The sequence below is a fragment of the Pangasianodon hypophthalmus genome, chromosome 24, assembly GCF_027358585.1.
Source record: "Pangasianodon hypophthalmus isolate fPanHyp1 chromosome 24, fPanHyp1.pri, whole genome shotgun sequence".
Taxonomy (NCBI): domain Eukaryota; kingdom Metazoa; phylum Chordata; class Actinopteri; order Siluriformes; family Pangasiidae; genus Pangasianodon; species Pangasianodon hypophthalmus.
In genome coordinates this window covers 19,258,364-19,278,363 of record NC_069733.1, presented here as the reverse complement: position 1 = coordinate 19,278,363, position 20,000 = coordinate 19,258,364, and the positions used below count along the sequence as shown (strand labels likewise).

General features: G+C 37.6%; 2 protein-coding genes across 10 annotated transcripts in view; one reads left to right on the top strand and one right to left on the bottom strand.

The window, feature by feature from the left end:
• Positions 1–5,557, top strand: part of atad1a (ATPase family AAA domain containing 1a) — a 16,366-nt gene extending 10,809 nt beyond the window's left edge. For 4 of the 5 annotated variants that reach the window (XM_053228953.1, XM_053228955.1, XM_053228954.1 and 1 more), the window contains exons 9-12: positions 1,032–1,082; positions 1,635–1,819; positions 2,867–3,007; positions 5,134–5,557. In XM_053228953.1, coding sequence (XP_053084928.1) covers positions 1,032–1,082; positions 1,635–1,819; positions 2,867–2,990 — 360 coding nt within the window. In that variant the 3' untranslated portion in view covers positions 2,991–3,007; positions 5,134–5,557. The remainder of the gene's footprint in view (positions 1–1,031; positions 1,083–1,634; positions 1,820–2,866; positions 3,008–5,133) is intronic. The other variant, XM_053228956.1, reaches the window with a different exon arrangement.
• Positions 5,558–12,321: 6,764 nt separating this feature from the next.
• Positions 12,322–20,000, bottom strand: part of osbp2b (oxysterol binding protein 2b) — a 59,035-nt gene continuing 51,356 nt past the window's right edge. For 4 of the 5 annotated variants that reach the window (XM_053228946.1, XM_053228950.1, XM_053228948.1 and 1 more), the window contains 2 exons: positions 18,996–19,013; positions 12,322–15,362 (listed from right to left, as the gene is read on the bottom strand). In XM_053228946.1, the coding sequence (XP_053084921.1) occupies positions 15,220–15,362; positions 18,996–19,013 (161 nt within the window). In that variant the 3' untranslated portion in view covers positions 12,322–15,219. The remainder of the gene's footprint in view (positions 15,363–18,995; positions 19,014–20,000) is intronic. The other variant, XM_053228947.1, reaches the window with a different exon arrangement.

The window sequence follows — 20,000 nt, the reverse complement described above, 5'->3', positions numbered from 1 at the left end:
ATTGAGAGACGGGACAGGTAGATGGAGGGATTGAGAGAATGATGGAATGATGGAGGGATTGAGAGACAGGACAGGTAGATGGAGGGATTGAGAGAATGAGGGAATGATGGAGGGATTGAGAGACAGGACAGGTGGATGGAGGGATTAAGAGACAGGACAGGTGGATGGAGGGATTGAGAGACGGGACAGGTGGATGGAGGGATTGAGAGACAGGACAGGTAGATGGAGGGATTGAGAGACAGGACAGGTGGATGGAGGGATTGAGAGACAGGACAGGTGGATGGAGGGATTGAGAGAATGATGGAATGATGGAGGGATTGAGAGACAGGACAGGTGGATGGAGGGATTGAGAGAATGATGGAATGATGGAGGGATTGAGAGACAGGACAGGAGGATGGAGGGATTGAGAGACGGGACAGGTAGATGGAGGGATTGAGAGACAGGACAGGAGGATGGAGGGATTGAGAGACGGGACAGGTAGATGGAGGGATTGAGAGACAGGACAGGTAGATGGATGGATTGAGAGACGGGACAGGAGGATGGAGGGATTGAGAGACAGGACAGGTAGATGGAGGGATTGAGAGACAGGACAGGTAGATGGAGGGATTGAGAGAATGATGGAATGATGGAGGGATTGAGAGACAGGACAGGTGGATGGAGGGATTAAGAGACAGGACAGGTAGATGGAGGGATTGAGAGACAGGACAGGTAGATGGAGGGATTGAGAGACAGGACAGGTAGATGGATGGATTGAGAGACAGGACAGGTAGATGGATGGATTGAGAGACGGGACAGGTAGATGGAGGGATTGAGAGAATGATGGATGGATGGATGGATGGAAGGGTCAGTGGGTTACTATATGAACGAGTGGACAGTAAGTTGGACAGAACGGACAGATGGATGAGGTGATCCATAAACACACAGCTGAAGCAGCTCCATACTGACTGTGATAAATGAATTATTAAGAATAAATGAATGAATTATTGTTTTTATTAATTTACTGTATTGATATGAATATTTCCTCTTTACAGAATGCGGCTCAGAGGAAGGAGATCCTTCACCTCATCCTGTCCGGAGAAAACGTAATTATTCTTCATGAATAAAATGTAAATGTGAACATGGATAAGAGGTTTTTGTTCATCTCGCTTGGGATTCCACTTTGACTTTGATTTTACACTTTAGATCTCACTGAAGTATAAATTCTTAAATGTAAAGGATGAAAGGATAAGAAAGTGGAGGAAAATCAGCTGAATGCTAATAGCTAGCTGTCACAATACAACCTGCTGTGATCAGTAGGTGCAGGTCGTAGCAGCCCGAGTGGAGTGATGCGTATCACACGTAAAGGATATTAGAAAGAATATTTCTGTTCACATAGAATAGAAAGTTTAAATTTGTTAGGAATAAATAACAGCTGTCTGATGTCGAAACGTCGGCTTATGACTTTACAGATATACGATTCTAGAGGAATGTCATGACGTCTGCAAACGAGTCGAGTACAAATTAGAAATATGTTTTAAAATAACGTGAGTAAAAGTCAAGTGCAGATATTTAAAAGCCAAACGTAATCACAGTAACAAAGTAATACTGCTTCATCTTTTATTGTGTGTGTGTGTGTGTGTGTGTGTGTGTGTTAGCTGAGTAAAGCGGTGAATCTGATGGAGATAGCCGAGCAGACGGAGGGATTTTCGGGCAGTGATCTGAGGGAGGTGTGTCGCGACGCTGCTCTGTACCGAGTCAGAGATTTCATGCGCAAACAGCAGATGAAACAAATCACACAGCAGCTACGACTCGAACGCGATGAAGATGAAGATGAAGATGAGTACGGCTCACGCTTTCCTCTTCCTCTAGTGTGTGTGTGTGTGTGTGTGTGTGTGTGTGTGTGTGTGTGTGTGTGTGTGTGTGTGTGTGAGAGTGTGTGTGTGTGTGTGTGTGTGTGTGTGTTTGTTTTGCATTCAAATTCTGATCGTGAAATATTTATCATCACTAAATACTAAATGAATTTTAATTAGTGTCTAATATTATAGTAACACAGAGCTGCGTTATTTTTAGAAATTTGTGTTTTTCTTAAGTGAAGAAAATCACAAGGAGACAAAATAAAATATTAATCATGTAAATAAATAGAAACAAACCTGAAATATTACTCTTTAATTCTTCATCATACAGGAGTAATTTTTTATTTAGGCTTTATAACAGACATCGAAGCTGATAGGACACCGTTATTTATTTATTTCATAAACATTTCTTTTTAAATCTGAAAATAAAGTAGACCATAAATGACGTATGTTTATTGAGAGGTTTTTTTTCCTCAAATTTCTAAATATTACAAAACTTTTCAAAGTGTTTAAACAGAGAAACTCATTGGGACAGCTCTAATATGTAGAAGTGTGAGCAGGTTTGTTTACGTTTGTCCTTTTCGTATTTATAAAATGAATCTCTGTGTTATTACGAGTGAGCGTATGATTAATGTTTATGTGCCCAAGGACAAAGGAGAGAAAGAAGAGAAAAGAAAATACATTTAAATATATATGTATATAAAAGGTGGGAAAGTGGGAGAGAAAGAGAATTTGATATTTAAAATCTATGAGGAAAAAATTAAAGAAAGGAAAAAATTAAGAGGTAGAAGGAAAGAAAAAAGTGAGAAATGCAAGAAGAGAACAAAAGAATTAAAAAGAAAGAGGAGAGAGTAATGAATAGCAGTGAGTGAAAGAGAGCAAAGGGGGTCCTACAGTGTGCACCTGTTGTGTGTGTGTGTGTGTGTGTGTGTCTTATATACAGCATGTTTTCCCTTTTCGTGTCCTTACCCTTCTCACTCGTGTGTGTGTGTGTGTGTGTGTGTGTGTGTGTGTGTGTGTGTGTGTGTGTGTAGGACAGCGGACAGTGTGTGTCTGAGGCCGATCACTCAGCTCGACCTGCTGTTCGGACTGGATAAGATGAACGAGTCGAAACAGGCCACAGCTCCGGCTCACATCAGTGACGTGTTTGTGGACTAAAACATCAGGACAGTTCTGTGAGTATCCCAGGAGTAAATCACAAGTATATCACGCATTTATCAGGAGTATATCACGCGTTTATCAGGAGTATATCACAACTATATCACGAATGTATCAGGAGTATATCACATCTATATCACGCATTTATCAGGAGTGTATCAGGAGTATATCACAACTATATCACGAATGTATCAGGAGTATATCACGCGTTTATCAGGAGTATATCGCATCTATATCACGCATTTATCAGGAGTATATCACAAGTATATCAGGAGTATATCACAAGTATATCAGGAGTATATCACAAGTATATCAGGAGTATATCACAACTATATCACGCATTTATCAGGAGTATATCACAAATTTATCAGGAGTATATCACAAGTATATCACGCATTTATCAGGAGTTTATCAGGAGTATATCACGCAATTATCAGGAGTATATCAGGAGTATATCACAACTATATCACGCATTTATCAGGAGTATATCACAAATTTATCAGGAGTATATCACAAGTATATCACGCATTTATCAGGAGTATATCAGGAGTATATCACAACTATATCACGCATTTATCAGGAGTATATCAGGAGTATATCACAACTATATCACGCATTTATCAGGAGTATATCACAACTATATCACGAATTTATCAGGAGTATATCACATCTATATCACGAATTTATCAACTATATCACGAATGTATCAGGAGTATATCACGCATTTATCAGGAGTATATCAGGAGTATATCACAACTATATCACGAATTTATCAGGAGTATATCAGGAGTATATCACAACTATATCACGAATTTATCAGGAGTATATCACAACTATATCACGAATTTATCAGGAGTATATCACAACTATATCACGAATTTATCAGGAGTATATCACGCATTTATCAGGAGTATATCAGGAGTATATCACAACTATATCACGAATTTATCAGGAGTATATCACAACTATATCACGCATTTATCAGGAGTATATCAGGAGTATATCACAACTATATCACGCATTTATCAGGAGTATATCACAACTATATCACGCATTTATCAGGAGTATATCACGCATTTATCAGGAGTATATCAGGAGTATATCACAACTATATCACGCATTTATCAGGAGTATATCAGGAGTATATCACAACTATATCACGCATTTATCAGGAGTATATCACGACTATATCACGCATTTATCAGGAGTATATCACAACTATATCACGAATTTATCAGGAGTATATCACATCTATATCACGCATTTATCAGGAGTATATCGCATCTATATCACGAATGTATCAGGAGTATATCACGCATTTATCAGGAGTATATCAGGAGTATATCACAACTATATCACGAATTTATCAGGAGTATATCACAACTATATCACGAATTTATCAGGAGTATATCAGGAGTATATCACAACTATATCACGAATTTATCAGGAGTATATCACAACTATATCACGAATTTATCAGGAGTATATCACATCTATATCACGAATTTATCAGGAGTATATCACGCATTTATCAGGAGTATATCAGGAGTATATCACAACTATATCACGAATTTATCAGGAGTATATCACAACTATATCACGAATTTATCAGGAGTATATCAGGAGTATATCACAACTATATCACGAATTTATCAGGAGTATATCACAACTATATCACGAATTTATCAGGAGTATATCACATCTATATCACGAATTTATCAGGAGTATATCACGCATTTATCAGGAGTATATCACAACTATATCACGAATGTATCAGGAGTATATCACGCATTTATCAGGAGTATATCACATCTATATCACGAATTTATCAGGAGTATATAACATCTATATCACGAATTTATCAGGAGTATATAACATCTATATCACGAATTTATCAGGAGTATGTCACATCTATATCACGAATTTATCAGGAGTATATCACGCATTTATCAGGAGTCTGTCAGAAGTATACCGCATGTTGATATGTACTGTGTCATGAAAATATTATTGATTTTAATAATAATATTGCTTACTGTCAGTACATGAACCTATTATTATTATTATTATTATTATTATTATTATTATTATTATTAAAATTATAAATGCTATTTATTTTTAAAATTAATTTTGCTTTATGTTTTAGTAACAGGTGTAAGCTGAGTGCAGGTGAGCAGAAGGTTGTGAGTTCACATGCCAGCACTGACGGAGAGCCACTTATTTTTGTTGCTATTATTAAAATGTCTGCCAAAAGAATACATGTAAATAATATTCATTAAACAGAATAACTTGTATGTTTGTATGACATTATTCTCACAACCCAGGCCATTTTATACAATATCTGTTTGGCTGAAATAATCTATAGAACAAGAATGAATCGATGTATATTAGTATGTATAAATGTGTATATGATTTGTTGCTGTAGAAGTTAAAATTCTGTAAGAAAAGGTTTGTTGTTTTATCAGAAATGTTAAATTCAGTGCTGTGAAAATGTCTGTTTTAAATGTTTGGATGTTCATTCAAAAATAGTGATTAATAAACTGATATAATAAACAACACAATTCATTCATTGTAATCATTTATTCAATAAATGAAACACAAATTATATGGTCTAACGCTAACACTAATCACATGAAATTCTATAAAAAGGTAAACAGTAGGACAAAACGAAGTGCACTCCTGTGTATGTCTTGACTCCACTAACCCACAGTGTCAATTTAGGGAAAATCTGAGAACGTCACATTTTTCACCTGAAAAAACACAAAGGCTAACCCCTTGGAGTGTTTTTGAGTGAAAAGTTTGACTTTCTCTGATCTTCTGCATATTCTTAATGTTGGTTACTGGGATTAAACCGAACACAGCAGCGCAAGATTGACCTGAATATCACACTCAGAAGCTGAGATATGAGCTTTAATTTCCTGACATATCACACACTCACCATAATCACACAAACTGTAATCACACAATATCTATAATAATTTGAAATTGGGTCTTTTACCGTGTTATAAACGAGCTTTAGTGTACATTTTAGTGTACTTTACAACAATCACTATAGTCACACACTCGCCATAATCACACAATCATTATAATCACACATTCACTATAATCACACAATCATTATAATCACACATTCACTATAATCATGTGAAATGAGGTATTTTCCGTGTTATAAACTAGCTTTAGTGTCCATTTTCCTCAGAGAGACTTCTCACTCCTGTAATGCTATTACCTGAATTTGTTTGGAAACAGAGCCTCAGATCTCAGCTTTGGTGTGTGACAGGACAAAACGAAGTGCACTCCTTTCTACAGGTTTAGGGCACACTGATTTCTACACTGAGTGTAACCACACAGTCAAAAAAATCACACAGTAATTATACTCACACACTCTCTATAAGCATATACTTATTACAATCACAAATGCATTACAATCACACACTGATTATAATCACACACACTTTCTATATTCACACATTCATTATAATCACACTCTCTCTATAAGCACACACTGATTATAATCATGTACACTCTAAATCACATACTAATTATAATCACACACACTGTAATCACACACTTGCTATAATCACACACTCATTATAATCACACACACACTGTAATCACACACTTGTGATAATCACACACTAACTATAATCACTTGTGTTTTCCTCAGAGAGCTTTCTCATTCCTGTGATGCAGTTACCTGGACTTTTTCAGAAACAGAGCCTCAGATCTCAGCTTTGGAGTGTGACAGGACAAAACGAAGTGCACTCCTGTGTATGTCTTGACTCCACTAACCCACAGAGTCAATTTAGGGAAAATCTGAGAACGTCAAATTTTTCACCTGAAAAAACACAAAGGCTAACCCCTTGGAGTTTTTTTGAGTGAAAATTTTGACTTTCTCTGATCTTCTGCATATTCTTACTGTTGGTTACTGGGATTAAACCGTACACAGCAGCGCAAGATTGACCTGAATATCACACTCAGAAGCTGAGATATGAGCTTTAATTTCCTGACATATCACACACTCACCATAATCACACAAACTGTAATCACACAATATCTATAATAATTTGAAATTGGGTCTTTTACCGTGTTATAAACTAGCTTTAGTGTACATTACCACAATCACTATAATCACACACTCACTATAATCACACAATCGTTATAATCACACATTCACTATAATCACACATCACACACTAACTGTAATCACACACTTGCTATAATCATTTGAAATTAGGTCTTTTACCGTGCTATAAACTAGCTTTATTGTACATTTTCCTCAGAGAGCTGTCTCATTCCTGTGATGCAGTTACCTGGACTTTTTCAGAAACAGAGCCTCAGATCTCAGCTTTGGAGTGTGACAGGACAAAACGAAGTGCACTCCTGTGTATGTCTTGACTCCACTAACCCACAGAGTCAATTTAGGCAAAATCTGAGAAAGTCACATTTTTCACCTGAAAAAACACAAAGGCTAACCCCTTGGAGTTTTTTTGGGTGAAAATTTTGACTTTCTCTGATCTTCTGCATATTCTTACTGTTGGTTACTGGGATCAAACCGAACACAGCAGCACAAGATTGACCTGAATATCACACTCAGAAGCTGAGATATGAGCTTTAATTTTCTGACAAATTTCAGTCACTAAAATGGGGCACACTGATTTCTACACTCAATATAACCACACACTCACTATAATCACGCAATCGCTACAATCACACACACATTATAATCACACACTTGCTATAATCACACACTCGCAATAATACCACAATCACAATAATCACACACTCGCCATAATAACACAATCATTATAATCACACACTAACTAGAAGCACACACTCATTACAATTACACACTCGCTATAATCACACATCACACACTATAAACACACACTCGCTATAATCAGACATCACACACTATAAACACACACTCGCTATAATCACACAGCAACTATTATCACACACTCACTGTAATCACACATTACAAACACAGACTTATTATAAATACACACTCACTATAATCGCACAAATTATAATCATACACTCACTATAATCATGTAAAATGAGGTATTTTATAATTACACACTACACTACTAATCACACATTACACATTAACTATAATCACACACATTATAAAAAAACATTATAATCACACACTCAATCACACACTCACTGTAATCACAGACTAACTATAATCACACACTTGCTATAATCACACCCACATTCTAATGACACACTCATTATCATCACACACTCACTGTAATCACACACTTGCTATAATCACACAGTAACTTTAATCATAGACTATAATCACACACTCACTATAATCATTTGAAATTAGGTCTTTTACCGTGTTATAAACTAGCTTTAGTGTACATTTTCCTCAGAGAGCTGTCTCATTCCTGTAATGCAATTACCTGGACTTTTTTGGAAACAGAGCCTCAGATCTCAGCTTTGGAGTGTGACAGGACAAAACGAAGTGCACTCCTGTGTGTGTCTTGACTCCACTAACCCACAGAGTCAATTTAGGGAAAATCTGAGAACGTCAAAATTTTCACCTGAAAAAACACAAAGGCTAACCCCTTGGAGTTTTTTTGGGTGAAAATTTTGACTTTCTCTGATCTTCTGCATATTCTTACTGTTGGTTACTGGGATTAAACCGAACACAGCAGCGCAAGATTGACCTGAATATCACACTCAGAAGCTGAGATATGAGCTTTAATTTCCTGATGAATTCCAGTCAGTAAAATGTATAAGTTTAGGGCACACTGATTTCTACACTGAGTGTAACAGCACACTACAATCACACACTCATTCATTATTATGAATTCACTACAATGACATTCAATATAATCGTACAATCATTATAATCACACACATGCTATAATCACTCTGTAATGGAGAGCACAGAGAGGCAGTGTATGGATCCATAAGCAGGAGGTTTATTGACACCAGAAGTAGAACAACAACATTCATGGTATTGCATTGGGTATTCACAACGATGGCAGACAAATCCAAACCCACACAATGGGCAAGATCCAATATTAATAACAATGGGCATAGTAGAGTCAAAATACAGACAAATCGATTAGGCAAGGCCAGGTCATACACAAAGACTATCAGGATAATAACACGTCTCAGAACTCACAAGACTGCAGGCAAACGGTAAGGTGAAGAGTCCATAAGCTTTGATATTTTGGGAACAGGAAATAAGCAGAACAACCAAAGAAGTGATTGAAAACTTGGGGGACGGCGCCCTCTGCTAGCTAGGAGGAGAAATGTCCATGATAGATGTTCTCATGCCTCACAAATCTGAACTCTCCCTGCGACAGGGTCTTCCTCTGGGTCTGGGAGCTAGATGATCAGGGTGATCTCTATGGAAGTCAGAGATTATTGAAGATTATCGTTGGTAGGAACCAGAGAGCATTCTTCAGGGTCATAGCCCTTCCAGACCACCAGCTAGTACAGGGTGTTGCTCCACCGCTTGGAGTCGAGGACATGCTTGACGCTGTAGGCTGGTGTTCCCTGGATCCCCCTGGAAGGAGGAGGTGGTTCAGCTTCGGTCACCTGAAAAAAGAAGATTTGAGTAGTGAGACATAGAACATGAGTGCGATTCTATAGGTGGGTGGTAAATCACAAGGACTTAACTTTCATGATGGTAACTTGAGCCAGAAATCTCAGGTGGAAAACAAGCCACATGCAATAAGGTTGACGTGGGCGACGATGACGTTCGGCTTGGTTCTTCGGATGACTCTGCAGTCGTACATAAGCCGCCTCCCATGCTTCTCGCTCCTCCTCCATTCATACTTACAGTTTTTTGCACTGCAATATTATCTTAATTCACTTAATGCTTTGAAAAATGTGTTTTCTGAGTGTTGACACTGTTAGGAATATAATAGCACTTACATAATAACAGAATTATAGCAAAGGGATTCGATTTAACAAAGAATGAAAGTAAAGCATGAAAATAATAATAATGGACTTTGGTTTTTTCAGCATCATTTTCACCACTTCTGAAATTACGCTTCTATCCTTTTCTCTGCAACAGAAACTAATAAACATTTGAAATGTGTTCTGGTGACAGGTCTTGTTCTCTGGATTGTCCTCTGAAAAACACGACTGTAGCTCAGACCTGCGAAGTATTTTCCTCCAGCCTGCTGCCTCATCGAGACGATTTTATTGCGTTAATTATTGCTATTTTCATGTCTGAAAGATGGCGATGTAACACTAAGCCTGCTCTGTTCACTGTGCGCTCTGATGAACTAAAATAAATCCCGTTATCAATATTTAAAAATTATATCTCCATTAACAACAATGGCAGTTTCAAAAATATGGAAAACTCTATAAATCATTGCATCAGCTTGACGATCGAGGCAAACCTGACATATAAATTGCTGTACACTTGCAGTGCATTATGGGAAATACACATGGCACCTCAAAAATAACTGGTATTTTAAAAAGTGTTTAATCATTTGGGATGTTTTTTAAACTGTCATTGGTCTCACATGGATACTGTAAAGATTTACACCTCTCAGAAACAGTTTAGAGCCAAATCTCACTCTGGCTTCAGTCTTTAATCTCGCCTGGATTCTGTAGATTTGTGTCTAAGTGCTGCTGCTGTAATCATGAAGACTGTCCTGTGCTCATCGCAGGACTCTTCTTTACAATCTGCTCATCCTGAACATGCTGTCAGTGCACTTAGTACTGTTTGTCTTTACTCTTCTACACCTGTATTCTGTAATGATTTATAACCTCACTATCTGGTGTCACCCAGAAGAGGACAGGTTCCCTTTTGAATCTAGTTCCTCTGGAAAGTTCTTCATCATGTCGTCTCAGGTAGTTTTTCCTCGCTGCCGTTTTTTCCGAACTCACAGCTGCTTGAGCTCAGAGTTTGCTACAAATGGTGGAGTGTGAAAGCTGTGTTTGAGCTCATGAGCGGTCCAGAGATCCCTGGTCCTCTTGAAAACAGTGCTCTGTTCTCTTCAACCAAACTGCAGCGTAGTCCGCATCAGGTCTGCACTCGCGCCACTCTCTGGGCCGCACTGCGAGTAACGCTACTGGTTCAATTCGTCATGTTACCTGAAGTTTCTACTTTTGTGACAGTGAGAAACGGGTTTTTTATGGATATTGATGGATAAATCCAGACTTTCAAAGGATTAGAGCTCTGTAATTAGCTCATCTTTGTGGTGTGAGAGCTTGCACTGAGAGAACGCACGTCTCAAGCCGACCTGCACGAATAAAAACCTTCTTATACAAGAACAGCTCCTTCATTTACAGATATTCTTGCATGATGACATGCCATTCATCTAAAAAGTGCTGTTCTTCACCACTTGAATATTGGTACCAGGAAAATAATACATAAACAACAAGAAATATTGTGCGTTACACAAGTGAATTGTGAAGTGATCCACAATATAGAAGGAATTCCTCTGTGTGAAAGCAAAGCTGCGATGAGAATCGGTCCTGAGTGCGGACTCAGTTGTGAAAAAGCACTAAGACTGGGTACTGATATGTAAAACACTGATACGTAAAAGGCACTAACTGAAGCATTTCAATATTACAGAGTACCAAAAAGTCTCAGAAAAAAATTCACTGCCTGTTTTTGATACTTCGGATAATATCTACATAATTAAGTATTATCAGAAGTATTAAACATTTAAAAAGGAAAATAAAGGCAAACGACTTCAGAGTCTGACTGGCGTGAAAATAATGATATGCTTCGTAACATTCGTTGAGAAATTCGTTGAGAAAAGTTCCCAACGCAATGAATGACTTAACCTTGTAGTTGCGAAATCACGTAACGCATCAAACCTGATAACGCATCTGATTAAACACGTGATTAATCTTCATTGAGAAAATTTTGGACTGCATGAAGAGCATCACTGCTCTGAGATTAGAGAATCCGGGCGAAACGTACCTCAACTAAACAGAGAAACAAACATTAACTGAAGAAATATCAGTTACCAATGATCAATTAATTAATTATCAATCATCAATTAACTGAACGTTTGCAAAACAAATTAACAATTGTCAGCGTGAGAACATGTTTGGATTTGGCAGCTAGCACCTAAACTAGCATTTCTAATTATTATAAAAAAAGTAACACATTCTATGGAAAAATTTCAAACGACACCCAGCCGTATTGCTGTCACCTCACCATCACTCTGTGGCCATGTGTATTAAAATTAAATAATTAATGTATTAAATTAAAGTTCTATTAATCAAGAACAATTACTAGAGATAAATTCCAGCACATGCATGCAAAACATCATGCAAAACATCATGCAAAACAACGTCAAATTCAAGCTCAGCATCACAAAGTGACACAAAACAGCACTGACTGTGTGAGCAAATCTCTTTTAATACAAAACATTAAAATTTCAAATCAGACCACGGAAGCTTGTCAAAAATTAAAACTTTTAGCCTAGCTAGATCATCTCAGATTATAAGACACATTTACAGTAAATATTTCTGTTAGAGTTGCTTCATTACTCACTTGTCTCTTCTTTATATTAATTATAATCATATTATTATCATTTATTATTCTCTTTATTATTACTATTATTATTATTATTATTATTATTATTATTATTCAGGTTATCATCTATCTTCTTCTTTGTTATCATAAAAAATAAACACACCGGAGTCTGGACAGGTAACGCCGTACCTGTGCTCTAAATTCTACGTTCTCAACACTGTTAAGAAAACTTAGAGGACCCACATGATGAAGTCTTGAAGTTCGTATCATTTTCCGAGACTTCAAGATTTAAGACCACAGAGATTCAGTGTGACGATAATGAGAAGGTGAGGAAGGCGAATATCATCCACAAAAATACTGTTTCTCCTTCCGCAGGCGTCGTTAAGCTTTGAGGATTTCTGCGGGTTTTCGAGAGGAACGGGAGTTATGCTAATTAATGTGTGCTTTTTCTTTTTTTTTTTTTTTTTTTGGAACACACAATAAAGGGACATTATGGCCATTTTATTAGCAATTACTAAAGCTAAAAAGTTCCCTTGAGACTATTATTTTTAAAAATGTTCTTGCTGATCACCTGCCTGTTTAAAGGAATAGTTTGGAGAAAAAAATTGATCTAATTAATTAATCTACACAGTTTTTCTAGCCGATCAGTCAAAATATTTTGGTGTCTGAAGTTTATTTTTTTATATTAATGATTAATGCAGCTAATAATAACTGAAGTCCATCCTGCAGCAGAACGTAAGCTCTATCGTAACCTAGTTTACGAACTACTTAAAAATGAACGATTGCACCGAACGACAGTTTTAATGTAGCTTTACATTGTAGCGTAAAATTTACAGTGCAAACAAAAAAGACTTGTAAAGTCCATAACCAACTATGAAGAGATTCCGTTTAGTTTTTATTTCGTAACGAGTTTAATCATTTCTTTATGTGTGAAGTATTTAGTGGCCCGTCATCAAAACTACAAATATCAATTATAAATATTAACGTAAAAAGCGATTACGTGAAGTCGCAAAAGGTCAGGTCACATGAAAATATTTCACTGTTACTGCTAATGAAGTTGCTTCATTCTGTCGTTTCTTAAATATCTTGTGTTATTGCACAAGAGCCCAAGCAGAGCCTTTATACTGTTTGTTGACTTATGAACACATTTATGATGCACTTTAATGCATTTTACACACTGAAAAGGCATGACACTTCATAGCACTGGTTATAATGCCTTATAAGTTGTATTTGTGAGCTGCTCGGGATCTTTTAAAACAACAAAAACATTTTTATTAAACCAATGACATTCTTTAATGTTAATGTTAATAACTCGTAATGATGCGTAATAACGATCTCTGTAAAGTTTAGTAGTGTATGCTCGTAAATATTTTTGTTGCTTTAGAACTTGTTATGAATGTGTTCAGAGTTGATTATGGATACAACCTTCACTGGATCTTTTGGATTTTGTTAAAACAACTCGAGAGACAGACTTCGCTCGAAGTAAACAGCTGCTTCCCCATGTTTCGGGGATTATATCGTGGATGTAGTACTTCCTGTTTATACCGGATCGTGTTTCTGATTGGCTGGTGATGATGAAATACGATCACTTTACGCACTACTAGTGATGACGTAAACTATGTTGAAATTCTACGCCGGGTTAGTTTTAAAATTCTTTCCCAGCACGCATTAAAAGCGAATTTACGATCTGACCTTACGATCAAACTTACGTTCAATCTTTTAATGTGATTTCAGACACTTCCTGTCATCTAAAACATGAACAAAACACCGAAGTGCTATGGGAGCGGCCATCGTGGTATGACCAAGGAGCAAAAAAGCTCTTTGTCCAGCATAAATAAAGACTCTCGTCGCTATTTTACAAATTTGTTTAATCAAAATGAGGCTATAGTTAAAAATATTTAAATTAAGTGTTGAGTGTGGATTTATTAAGATTTTGGGTGACAGACTTTTTAGCATGAGGCTTATGGACTAATCCTGATTACAAATCTTCCCCAAACTATTCCTTTAACCGTTTCATAGCTCAGGCTTTATATATGAATTCGATATGAAATCTGGAGTGCGTCACTGAGCAACGACGACGGCTCTCGACACTTCAGGAAGCTTTTTTAAAAAAATATTTAAGATATTCTTTGTTGAGGATTAGGACACGCATATCCCCGCTTTAATCTTAATTAGAGTAGGTGGAGCTTGTGACGGGTAAAACGCAGCTCGTCGGTGGCCATAACAGAGGTTACTGACATGAATTTCCGCCCATTGTCCTTTGGGATATGCAAATTAGGATATAATGATATGTAAATATTAATGAGTGTGCACACTGTAAAGCCTACATGAGACTAAATGAAGCGATCGCTTTCTTCCTCGTGCGGGACGGAGAGGTGTGATGTGTGATATCCTCGTTAGGCGTAGGGAGCGAGGGGAGTGCACTCGGAAGGGCGTTTATTTTTGTTGTTGTTGTTCTTGTTGTTGTTGTTGTTTTTTTTTTCCTGGAGAAAGAGCACCTGATTTGGTTTGGAAGAATTAAGGGGTTAAAGTTCAAGTCCAAATCCCCTTCTTCTCTTTTAAACACACACACACACACACACACAGCTTTCAGGCGAATACTGGAGAGAGATCAGATGTCCCTCTCTCTCTCTCTCTTTTTCCCTTTATATCGAGAGCCCGTGTGATCGTCTCGGTTCTCTCGCTGAGGCAGGGATCTATGTCCCGGATCCTCTGTGAGTCTGTTAGAGGACGTCCTGTCCTCACTCCCGTCTCCGTTCAGAAAATATCCGGACACACACTCCAGTCCTGTCTCTCTTTGGCCTCCCAGTAACCCCCTTTATACACGAAGTTCATCTCCCCAGTCACAGGGTCCGTCCTCTGATGGAACCAGTGAGGCTTGTAGCCCTCGTACTCACGACCTGCAACACACACACACACACACACAAACATGCAGTGTACACAGGAATGTCAAACTACTTCTTTATTCTTATCAATTTACAAATCCAAACTCTTTCAAAACTAAAGGTTAGATCTAGCACCCTAAAGGGTTCTTCAGTTTGTCCCTCTCTAGCAACCCTTAAGCCTCCTTTTCACTGCTTCGTTTAACCCTTTGCATTTAACCCTGCATGGTGTTGCCATATGGCAACAATTAATTTATCTCCAAATTTATGATAGGCAATAAAACTAATATTTTCCTATATAACTGGAAAAAGGGGGCTTTAACTTTGACATAACAAAAAAAAGCCATGTCACATGACCAGGAAGTGCTGTTTGCACTTCCTTTCCTGCCATCACATGGTATAGTGAAGGTCATCATTAGACGGCCTAGTAAATGACAAAAAAAAAATTAAAACAAGACTATATATTCTAGTATTCTGTTAAATGGTAAAATGTAATTGTTGCCATATGGCAACATATGAGTGTTTTAAACCTCACATTTATGTATACTTCAGATTTTAATGTGCACACTGTCGAGGCTACAGGTTAAAGCCTGATGAAAAAGAACTAAGGCTTCAGAAGAAAAAACAAGTAGAGTGGGAAAACAAAAGGAAATGAATGAAAAAAGACAAAGTCACTGAGAGTTTAGAAGAACAACTGAAAAAGTAGGAAAGCAGGAATTAGAAAAAGGAAAGAAAGAGAGAAAGAATGGAAAGAGTGACTCAGGCTTCAGATGAAAAACTGAAAAAAGGAAAAAAGCAAATGAGACAGAAAAAAAGAAAGAGACAGGAAAGAAAGAAAGAAAGAAGAGAAGAGAAATAAGGGAATGGATAAAATGAGACAAAGAAAATGAAATAGAATGCAGGGAAAAAAGTGAGAGGAAAAAAAGGAGAAGGAAAAAGCAAGGATGAGGAGAAAGAAGGAAAGAAAAAGAAAAATAGTGGGAGGTTGAGAGAACGAGACCTGAATGAGAGAAAGTTTTAAAGAAAGAAAGACAGAACAAGAAAAAAAGGAGAATGAGACAGAACAAATGAAAGAAGAAAAAAGAAAAAAAAAATTAAGAGACTGGGGTCCTACAGTGTGTGTGTGTGAGTGTGTGTGTGAGTGTGTGTGTGTGTGTGTGTGTGTGAGTGTGTGTGTGTGTGTGTTATAAACCTGACACCTTTATTTCACTAACACAGATATTAGAAATCAAACTGAGTAAAACGTTCTGTGTAGCATCAGTTCCCACGCAGTTTAGGTTCTCCAAAGACTGACGGTTACACGTTTAACTCAAATCCGATGGAATAAAAAAAAAAAAAACTCTACCTCTTTAACGTTAGAACAAACTGCTGCTGCGAGGAGGAAAATTACGACCAGCAGTGAAAATGTGGCTCTAAAGGCTCTATCTAGAACCTTATAACTGAGATTTTCCCGTTCATTAAATTCATTATGGTTCCCAGTAGAACCCCTTTAGAGGCTGGAATCCTTAACCATCTAAAGCATGTGGCATTATCATGAATAAGAGTTTCTGTGTGTGTGTGTGTGTGTGTGTGTGTGTGTGTGTGTTATTAAATTTTGGTTTTCTACTTTGTTGCTGGTTTGATCACATATATAATAAAGACAGGCTCTGCTGGGTTCTGACGTGGGTTAGTTCTAGATGTGGCATGTGTTAGGTTCCAAATGTGTGCACTGTGTTGTTGATAGGTTTTAGGATCTAGATGTGTACAATGTGTTGCGAATTATGTATTATAGGTTCTAGAGGAGTGTGTGTTTGAGAGTGAGTCTGTGAACTGTGTTCTAGATAAATGTGATTGTTCTAGAAGTGTCCAATGTGTTGGTAATGTGTGTCAGGTTCTAGATGTGTGTGTTGTGATGCTGGTGTGAACTGTGTTCTAGATAAATGTGTTGGTAATGTGTGTCAGGTTCTAGATAAATGTGCTGGTAATGTGTGTCAGGTTCTAGATAAATGTGTTGGTAATGTGTGTCAGGTTCTAGATAAATGTGTTGGTAATGTGTGTCAGGTTCTAGATAAATGTGTTGGTAATGTGCGTCAGGTTCTAGATAAATGTGTTGGTAATGTGTGTCAGGTTCTAGATAAATGTGTTGGTAATGTGTGTCAGGTTCTAGATAAATGTGTTGGTAATGCGTATCAGGTTCTAGATAAATGTGTTGGTAATGCGTGTCAGGTTCTAGATAAATGTGTTGGTAATGCGTATCAGGTTCTAGATAAATGTGTTGGTAATGCGTATCAGGTTCTAGATAAATGTGTTGGTAATGTGCGTCAGATGCTAGATGTGTGTGTTGTGATGCTGGTGTGAAGTGTGTTCTAGATAAATGTGCTGGTTCTTTAAGTGTGCAATTGCAATTGAGTGCAAAAGTGCAATTTTAGGTTCTACATGTGTTGGGTTCTAGTATGCACAGCTCCAGATGTGGATGTTGTGTTGGTAATGTGTGTCAGGTTCTAGATGCATGTGTTGTGATGCTGATGTGAACTTGGTTCTCTGACATTTTTGGGTTCTGGTTCGTGACGAGTTTTGTCTGCACTGCATTTTAGTGATGTGTTTTAGGTTCTAGATAAGAGAACTAATTATTAACAAATTATTTTCCACAGATTTTTATTTTAATGTTCTTTCTGGTGATCTTTTAGCACAAATAAATATTCTAACTGTTGGGTTCTTGATGTGTGCATTGAGTTGTAAATGAGGCATTTTAGGTTCTAGATGTGTGTGTGTCTGGTTTTAGGTTTTAGATATAGTGCTAGGGTGCTGATTTGCTGGGTTCTAGATAAGTCAAGTATTTATTGAATTTTTTTCCTAATTGTTTGTCACAATTATTTTCTTTTAAAGTTTTTGTGGTTATCTTTTAGCAAAAGTAAATATTCTAATTGTCGGGTTCTATATGTGTGCACTGGTTTTGTGAAGTACATCAGGTTCTAGATTTATGCAATGAGTTGTGAATTAAGTATTTTAGATTCTAGATGTGTTGTGTTAGATGTTGTGTTGGTGATGTGTTGGGTTCTAGATGTGTGTTGGGCTGGGTTCTAGTATGGGGGGGGTGCTGATAATTGTTGGGTTCTAAACTGTTTTGATTCTAGATAATGTGGTTCCAAATGTTTGCACTGTATTGGGGATATGTTTTAGGATCTAGGTATGTGCATTGTGGTGTGTATGAGGCATTTTAGGTTCTAGATATGTGATGAGCTCCTGATGTTCATGTCTTGGGTTCTAGATCAGTATGCAAGGCTGCAGATATGTGTGTTATGTTTGTGATATTGGTTAGGTTCTAGACATTGGTTGTGTGACTGTTCTGTGCAGGGTTCTACATGAGCACGTTGAATTGTAGTTGTTTGTGCGTTTGGTTCTAAATGTTCCTCGTCTGATTAGTCAGCAGGACGGCAGTGTTGGTGTTAGAACTTTCTGGGCCATGATTAGAACCTACACACACACACACACAGACACTGGGAGAACCGTAAGTAGTGAACTGGTGAGATCTCCATTACAGATCACTGCTGGATCTGCAAAGAACCGTAGACACGTCACACTCGCATGCTCACACACACACACACACACACACACACACACACACTGGTGTGAAGTAGCCGTACATGGACGAGTCCAGGTACTAGAACTCACCAGAGTCAAGCTCACACTCTGAGAACCGGGAGGAAAAAAGAGAGACACATGATCATAATAACATCACTACAGGACCAAGTTCTCACAACAAGAACACATACAGTATTACACGTTCTGTCAGTGGGGCGACTCTAGAACCTGGAAGTGGTGGTGATGAGGAGAACGGTGTCCAAACTGATCAGGGGCAATGTTCTAGACTCCCTCTCTATGTCATGTTGAGAAGAACCTTCAGCACCAGACTGATCCAGCCACAGTTATCACACCTCCAAAGAAAACCTCAGCGAGGTGTTCGGTTCCAGATGTTCGTTTTGTGTTCTAGATAAATGTGTTGATTTGTAGATGTGGGTCATGATGTAGCATTTTGGATAAATTTGTCGGGTTCTAGAAGTGTGCATTGTGTTAGGTTCTTGATGTGAGTTTCGTGTGGCTCATGTGTATGGTGTTCTGGATAAATGTGTTGTTCTGGATGTTTGTGTCATTATTTGTGGGTGATGTGTAGCAAGTTCTAGATAAATGTGCTGGGTTCTGGAGGTGTGATTTGTTTTGGTAATATTTATTAGGTTCTAGATGTGTGTTTTGTGTAGCTCACGTGTACAATGTTCTAGATAAATAGTGTTTTGGATAAATTTGTCGGGTTCTAGAAGTGTGCATCATCTTAAGTTGTAGATGTGTGTTTTGTGTAGCTGATGTGTATGTGTTCTATATAAATGTGTGGTTCTAGATGTTAACGCTGTGTTGATGATGCTTTAGGTTCTAGATGTGCAGAGATGTTCTAGATGTTCTAGAAGAGGTTCTTGGTTCTTCTCAGCTGTCATGAACTGCGTTCTAGATAAATGTTTGTTCTGGGGGTGTGTCTTGTTTTGACAAAGTGTTAGATTTTCATGTGGTCCTTGACTTTTTTTGGGTTCTGACATGTGTAGGGTTCTAGATGTCTGCACCAATTTGTGAATGATGTATTTAAGTTCTAGATATGTGTTGTGTTGCTGATGTTGATGTTTTGGGTTC